General features: G+C 41.5%; 1 protein-coding gene across 1 annotated transcript; it reads left to right on the forward strand.

The window, feature by feature from the left end:
- Positions 1-1001: 1001 nt before the first annotated feature.
- Positions 1002-6129, forward strand: PSMG2 (proteasome (prosome, macropain) assembly chaperone 2; the record flags this gene model as incomplete). Its single annotated transcript, XM_010161285.1, has 6 exons — positions 1002-1179; positions 2056-2114; positions 3141-3259; positions 4443-4616; positions 5460-5580; positions 6017-6129. Coding segments are annotated over 6 exons (744 nt in total), but the record flags the coding sequence as incomplete, so codon positions are not given.
- Positions 6130-8438: the final 2309 nt, after the last annotated feature.

Consider the following 8438-nt stretch of genomic DNA (forward strand, 5'->3'; position numbering starts at 1 on the left):
TTAAGGCGATCTCTTCCCTTTCCGCTGGTTTCCGCCCCCTCCAGCCCCCCGTGTTGTGCCTTTGTCAAGCTCAGCGCTGCGTGCAGAGCTGCCGCTGTACGGTTGCGCTCCAGGATTAAAATGCCACACGTCTCAGGAAACTTGCAGTATCTGTGGGTTGGGACTGGGATAAAAAGTCAATCAAACATTCCTCATCCGCGGTATATTTAAACTCCAGTTCGGAAGCGATTCGGTCACCTTCGAACGTGGTCTGACATCGGCTTCAGAGAACCCACCGGAGGTCACATCGGTTAAGGGGGTGGGGGGGGAGTTCTCAGGAGAGCTGCCAGGTAGCAAACCTTGCTCCTTGCGCTGTCGGGAGCCCCTTACCGTGTCACTGAGGGGTCCCCCCGCCGCCGGGGCGGCGCAGGCCACAGCGGAAGTTGTTCCCCGGCAGCGGAAGAGCCGCCGGCCGCGGAGCGCTGCGCTCTGCCGGGGCTGGAAGTGCTGGTTGTTGGCTACGGCCGGCTTGGGACGGAAGGCTGGAAGTGCTGTCACCGCCTCTTTTAGTAGTGTCAAATTCCGTGTTTCCACAGCTGACCCTTAGCATTTCCATCCTTAAAAAAACCGGAGACCTACCTACTTTCACAGATGGGTCAATCTGAGATTTATAGGTTTGGTATGTAAAATCAACATTACCGTTAGATGTCACTCCAGGGCTGCCAATCTCAGCCTTAGCCGTTTGAGTGAGGTTTATCTACCTTGTGACATGGATTATCCTCAGCCAGCAATGAAGCACCACGCAGCCGCTCGCTCACCTCCCCCTCTCCCAGCGGGATGGGGAGGAGAATTGGAGGAAAAGACAAGGAGCCTCGTGGGTTGAGATAAGAACAATTCAGTAATTGACAATAAATACCTTCAGAGATCATGTCTGACCGGAACTGAAGTAGTTTAAACTTTCACTATTTGAACAGCATATTGTGTTGTCCATAAAACGCAACATGATTCAGTGATTTCTGTTACTTCAGCCAGCAGTGTCGGTGGGAAATGTTGGTCAACTGGCCATAGATCTCGTGATTTCCACTCTCAACATGACTAAAGTTGGTTACTTCTACACGGACTGCCTGGTGCCAATGGTTGGAAATAATCCATATGCCACAGCAGAGGAAAACTCAACGGAGTTGAGTATAAACGCTGAAGGTGGGTATTCAGTGCTGCTGATGTTTGCAGGCTGTGGAAGGTGCGGGAGTGTCGCATTTTCTTTTTTTGTCATTATATTTTGCTTATATGAACAGTGTTTAAAGTAAGGTCAGTAATAACTTCAGTAACTTACAGGTAAGAATGTATGTGCGCTTCACAGAAGAACTGTTACTGTTGCTGTTTTGGATAACTGATTTCACATGTGGAACCACTGAGAAATGTGACTTTCAACCATATCACAGTGCACCCAAAACTCTCTGCAGGTTTAATTGAAGTGCACGTACGTACGAAGTGTGCACATACTTGCAGTACTCTGCTAGAACGCAAGCTGAATTTCTGGTGTAAAAAGATATTTATCCTCCTTCCCTCCCTTTTCCTGATTTACTATTTCTCCCCCTTCAAATTCTTAGGTTCTTCCTGTATATTGACCATTGCATTTTATCTTCTCCTCCCCGCCTTCCCTCCTGATTTACTATTTCTCCCCCTCCCCCCTTCAAATTCTTAGGTTCTTCCTGTATATTGACCATTGCATTTTATCTTCTCCTCCCCGCCCACCCTCCACCCAAAAATCATGGAAATACCAGAATAATCTGCCATAGTCTTTGCAAAGCAGCATAAAGAGATCATTTGAATCGTTATGGGAGGCACGTCTTTGTGTATTTTACTTCACTCAGTCTTTTGAATTTGACAAGTGAAATTAAGTCCAGTGACACAAAAATACGTATTTTTAACACTGTGGATATTGTCAGCCCTTCCTATATGAATCAATAGCTGAAAGGTTAACTATCCTCAGCTTTGTAAATCTGATAAATCTAGATACTTCTAAGCCCAAATCTCCTCTTGCTTTCTTCTTACAAAACTTATTTCTTCTTATAGTGTATTCATTACCTTCAAAGAAACTTGTAGTTCTGCAGATCAGATCACCTTTTATAAAGGTATGTATGTTCATTGGTGGTTCCTACTTCACTATTCCATTTGAATAGTTCTGCTGGCAAGTAGATTTAAGTGGCCTAGGTAAATTTTAAGACAATCAAAGAGACTAAATTAGCAAATCTAGAACTATGCCACATTATAAAATATTTTGTTAAAAAAAATGAAAGGCAAACCACAAAACAGTCTCAAAGAGAGCAAAATATTTTCCTACTTTGTGCTATACTACCTTCTGCATTTGATACAATTTTAGCTACAAAACCAACTTCTGCATCCATTATGAATTGAAGTTTTGTTATGTTTTTCAAACCTCAGAACAACGCACCTACGTTGGTACATTTTAGTGTAAATATGTCCTGAGTTATTAACGTCTGGAAAACATAAAACGGGTTGGGTTTTGTTTCTGGTGTGGGTTTTTTGTTTGGGGTTTTTTTTGGTTTTGTTTTTTTTTTTTTAATTTATACTTACTGTCTTTGTGTGTTTGTCTTTTATTGTAATAGCTTAATTTTTTTACATCACTCCAACTTAATTATTTCATAGTATTATGTATTAATTTGAACTGAATCAATTTGAAAAAAAACCCAAAGAATTTAGAATTACTCATTAATTGGACAGTAGCTGTAATTTAAAATCAGCAGCACACCACACCACAAAAAAAATGGTGCTGCAGCTTTTAGCAGTTCAAAGTGCAGGAAACTACTGTGTGATCCTACCATCCCATCTTACTCTGCAGCTTTTTCCATTGATACTAATGGCACACAAAACAGGTGGTACTGCTGTTGTTAATGTGGTCTTGATGATAACTTCTGTCACTGGATGTGTAGTGTTGATCAGGTAAACAACCAGAGCAGTCCTCTGCTTTTAAAAAACCTGTCTTAAGCTGCAGACTAAATGGATACGAAGTAAGATTTACACGACTGCTAACCATTCTATGTAACCCCTAGTATTGTTGGCTTTTGGGTTGTGTTTTTTAAGGACACAATATATTTTTCACTGCTTTTTTTTTTCTTCCCCCCTGTCTTTGCACAAAGAACAAGTACAGGCCATTCTGTCAAACACTGCTGTCTTGGGTGGAAAGCAGCAAATGTGCCAGAGTTGTTCTCCTGTCTAGCAGCCATGCGTACCAGCGTGATGACGAGCAACTTCTTGGGTATGTTTGTGTCATTAAAAGAACTAATTTTAAAACACTGCGTTACACTGGATTGGTCTCTGGGCTTCGTTAGTTACTACTGTCAGAAGTACTAAGCAAATAGTAAGCTGTAAGTAAATTGCACTTGGCCTGCACCGTTGGGCAACAGAGCCTCAGTTTTCTTAATTTCTTGTGGCTGCAAGCAGTTTCAGGGATTAGCTGCTAACATACAGCTCACAGATGAGATTTTTAACACTTAATTAGGATATTGGCTGGTTTCTTACCTCTTCTTCATTATTCTGCATTTTGAATTTTTTCTTTCATATAGTAAGTTGGCAGTCTTTTTTCAATAGGTAGTTGCCAATTCTTATTTTTTGGGAGGCAACTACAAGGTCCAGACCGTATGTATTTTTATTAGTTCTTTCCCCTTTAACAAACAAGCATTACTTGTTGATTGAGGGCATCACAATTGGTAATTAAAAAGAAATCAGTATATTTACAAAAGCCCATTTGTTATCCTCGGGCTGTATAAATGTGTAGAGCCTTAAAGGAGGTTTAGGCCCGTGCACATCCCAGATGTAGTTACTTGTCATGCCTGCGTAGTGTTGCAGAATGGCCAGCTAATGTGGAATGAAGTGAGGGAGGCTGATGGTTATTTGATGTGTTCCGAGCCCTAAGTTGTGGTGGTTTACCCCCCTCTCCTCAGCTCCAGAGAGTAACTCTCTTGTAGCAGATCTACTAAAGAGTGAGGGTAGTGCTTTCAGAAAATACTTGGACTTGACCAAAGTCTGCATGTATTTGTAGTGTGAGCTTATTAAAAATACTCAATCCCAGCGAAGTCCAAGTTTAGGTGTACTTTAATCACCTCCGATCTGAAGGAAGAACGAGCACATTTTATTTGTACATCTTCTTAATGACCATAAGCAGTTCTATTTATGTGCTTATGTATCTCGTACTTGCCAGTTATTTGAGCCCCTAAAAAGAGGGTACCTTAGTTCTGTTTGTGGCAGAAAGTTGCATAGTTTATACTAGTTTGAGGCCACAGACTACTTTTTAACTTGGGTTTAAGGAGGAAGGGAGTGTCAGTGCAATTCTCCATTGCCAGCGCGAGGTCCTCGCTGCTTGCAGCTTCTTCCTGTCTCAAGTAATAACGTCGGTAGTGTCTTTCATTGTCAGACTGAATGTGTTCCTGACTTGTTTCTAGGACACCACTACGCTACCTACTTACACCCGATCTTGAGAAAGCAGTTGGAGGGCTTATGCAGGAGCTGAACTGGAAAGAAATGGAAAAAGTGGCAGCTTACCCAGGAATACGTGACACAGAAAAAGTTCTCCATATTCCTGGAGGTGGCATCACAAAACTCTTGTTTACTGAGAGGTGAGTTGCCCAAAGATAAGCAGAGAAAGATACCAGAAATCTTGGTTTCAGTACATGAGTAAAATTAGCTTTTAAACCATTGCATTACAGGAAAAAAAGTCCCCCTTTTCATAGAAAAGGGTTTTATAGGAACAGAACTTCTTCGAGATCAAGCCTATAAATAAGAGGGAAAACCAGAAAAATCTGTGTCACAAAGTTAAAATGCAATAAAAATAGAAATGATTGGGCTAAGGGAAGGAAGATTTAGCCTTTACAGTTAAGATTGTCATTAATCTGGTATCTGATTTTATGCAAACTGTCATTTGTAAGTAGTAAAATTCCTGTACCTGTGATACTTTAACTAAAATTGTTTCCTGTGACAAATAGATCCATCAGCAGTAAAAAAAAACCCCAACTCTCAGCATTAAAAATGAGTTAAGATTTCCAGGCCAGCAAACAGTGATAAAATGGGAATATTGTGAGTAAAGTAGTGTTACGCAGCTTGTGAAACTGCTGTTGGAAATACACAGAAGATAAGGAGTGATTGCATCAAAGGATCTGTGTAAATGCCCTGCCAGCACAAAAATGCAAACACAGCCTGTAAAAGAGGCCCTGAGTAACTCTTCCGTGACCTAGGATTCCTGCCTCACAAAGCGAAGGACAAATCCCAGACTAAGGAAAAGAACATGAAGTGTGAAAATGCAATCAAGGAAGTCTGGAGGGGAAAAAATGTCTGTATATTTTTACTTCTTGTTTGGCTTTTTCTTAATAAGCCATATGCAGATTGCTGTTGCTCTTCATACGTAAATACAGCTGTTCTGGCTTTAGGGAAGAAACAGAAATGTGTGCTCGTTTTTGTTGCAGCTGTTCAAAGGGAATCCAAATGGCAGTTCTTCTGAAGTTCTGCTCAGAGGGGGACAACATCCCGGATGCGTTTGCTCTGGTGAACTATCTTAATGAATGGCTTCAGCTAATTAGAAGCGAAGTAAGTGCTGTTTGACCTAGAGTTCTTGCTTTTGTGTTTTATATCTCTTATTTTCATTTTCCTTCAATCCAGAAGATTTAAAAAAAAAAAAAGTTACTCGGCTGAATTTTAGAAAAGTTAAAAAGGGTACGAGTTGGGTTCATTTTGACCCTTGGTCATCAAGGATACACCACATCAAAGAAACGTTTCGATTAAATCCTCACTGGGAAATTCCCCACCCAAAAAGCCAAACCTGCACCCCACTCCATTTGTTTGACTTGGGGGGGGGGAAATAGCGTGAAGTTTTGATCGAGTTTGATCTTGCAGTACTCTTCTCTAAACCAGCCCACAGTGATACTGCCACTTGAATGCTGCCCATTAGTTCAATGCCTGTGCCAGAGAGAGAATTACGTCTTTATTATTTAAAGCTTGAAGAATTATTCTGTTTTTCTTGCAGAGCAACAATTCCACAGATGCTTCTTCGCAGTGGAAAATACCAAGTTCTTGGCGCTTACTTTTCGGCAGCGGTCTTCCACCAGCACTCTTCTGATCAGTTTTGAGTTCTTCCGTAAGTCAGGTGTGCAGTCTCAAACAAACATCCCTTGAGAAGGTGATTGCCTGGTAATTGCCAAGCAGCAGCAGCCAAATTTGTTGTGTACATAAATTCTTTAATTTAAGAACAGTCCCTTGCACGTACGTGGGTAGCTAAAGGAATTACGGTAACTTTCACAAATCAACCAAAGAAATGTGTTTTGTACAGTTCCTTATTGAATAACTTTGGTTGGGTTTGGTGGGTTTTTTTTTTCCTAATAAAATATTTTTTAATGAAACCTTTTTCTTTGGTTAAGCATTATTGCTATGGAAGAGTTTATGGTGCACGTTCTTAATGTAGTTGAGACCTTGAGATTGACGTGCAAGCATAGATTTTCTGAAGAGATATAACCCCACCCATCCATACTGTGGATCTCTTGGTTTTTCCAAAACCTTCCTGGTGGTGTAGGGTGAAGCTCCAAAGTGACCGGTTCCGCCTCTGTTGCGGTAGCTTGAGTTGGGGAGACTGCAAGCTGTACAGCAGCCAGTTCTCTCTTCTCTGGTCTACTTCTGTTCTGATTCCACGGGCTGCAGAGATGCTAAAACTAAAGCTTTCTAGGTTGATGAGCCTTCTTAGATGGATTTGAGGATGAATAGAGTGATCTGAAATAGGAAGGAATTAAAACATCGCCTTGATGGCAAGCAGTGTGATACCTGTATATTTTATATGCTCAGTCTGAGACACCAGTTGTGTGATGAGCGATTAATGTGATAATGTTTGTAATGGCACTTGTTGCACTATGAAGCTTCATGTTCAATTTTGATCTTTTGGAAGTGCCTGGTCACATCACCTTTCTAAGTTACAGCTTATGAATTGATAGACATGACATACATCCAGGTTCTACTTTTAAATATTTAGTCTGCTAAATAGATGATGATTTTTGGTGTGGTATTGTTACACCAGTAGTGCAAATGATGAGGAAAGGACAGCAGCGGTCCTGCAGGCATAGGCCTAGACCTTCAGCATAAGATTCAGCAGTTGGCTTTGCTAAAGAAGAATAGTTCAGCCTAACCACACAGGGAGTGAGATTGATAACCCAAACGATACGATATCGTCCCTCTTTTTGGAAGGTGATTGGGTGAGAATCCTAGTGAATACCTGTCACAGAGGACTAATATTTGAATAAATACTCAGTTACTGTTCTTTTTCCACAAAACAGTAAGAAATGTGTTGCCCAGCCTTAAGTCTGCTTTGCAGAGGCAGATGGTGCAGGGTCAGACTGAACCTTGGAGAACTGGTGCGCATCCTTCATATACCTGTATGTCCAAATACCTTCAAATAATGTCTTAAAATGTAGGCAGTCTCAAATATTACAGTTGTCAGTCACAAACCTAGATACCTGTAGAGCAGTGTGAGCGTGCAGTAACTGCTGCTGGCCTTAGGAGAACTGGAAAGGCTTTGTGATGACTTAATTACACCTGCAGGGTTTGTTTTAGGGGTTTTTTTTAATAGGCTTGAATTGTGTTAACCCCAACGCTTCCTCATACTAAATACCATGCTAGAAACGTGACGTAATCCTTTGCCTGTGTTAATAAGCTTTTACAGTAGTAGTGCATGAAGATGCCATGTTTCTTGGTGTTAAAAATGAGTTATGAATAGATGCCAAGTGTTCAGGAACGACCGACGGGCCTGCGACTGTGACAGAGAAGAAACTCACCTGAACGAAAAGCAACTTGGGCACAACTGGTGTGGGAGCTACAACCACAAGTTGAACCAAGTAACATCACTGGACAGATCACAACGTTATTCTGAACTTTTGGCTCGGGGTCTTATTGTTTTACGAGAAACTGGAGTTTCTGTTGGCAAGAGGGAGGCTAAACCGTTTGCAGCCTGCTGTCATGGTGATACGCCACGCTTGTGAATACTGTTTATTCAAATTCTGCATTTTTAGAAAAGGACTAATGACCCGATGTCATTCTTTGTGATGGATTCTCAGATTCTCTGTGAATGTAAGACATCACCCGTAACTGGAGAGTAGTGAGCACAGAGAGAGTGGGTGACTGTTACAAGGGTGTAATTTGCTGCTGTATGGCAGTGGGGAAAGCTGAATCTGCCAAGAAACTTCTGCCTCGAGGCAGTGAGTACTTCAGGGTGCTTCTTCACTTGATGCACAAAGGCCTATGTAAGTCACAACTACCTGCTTGTTCTTGGGCACTGCTGGGTCTGGAACCTAGTCCTTGTTTTCCTTGATGAGAATCTGCCTTCAACAGAGTCCGAAGTTGAAGCTGATCATGGTTTGAGCTTTAGACTGAAAGCCAGCAGGGTGCATCATGCTGACTAGCAAAAT

Source organism: Eurypyga helias, unplaced genomic scaffold (assembly GCF_000690775.1).
Source record: "Eurypyga helias isolate BGI_N326 unplaced genomic scaffold, ASM69077v1 scaffold33091, whole genome shotgun sequence".
In the NCBI taxonomy this organism is placed as follows: domain Eukaryota; kingdom Metazoa; phylum Chordata; class Aves; order Eurypygiformes; family Eurypygidae; genus Eurypyga; species Eurypyga helias.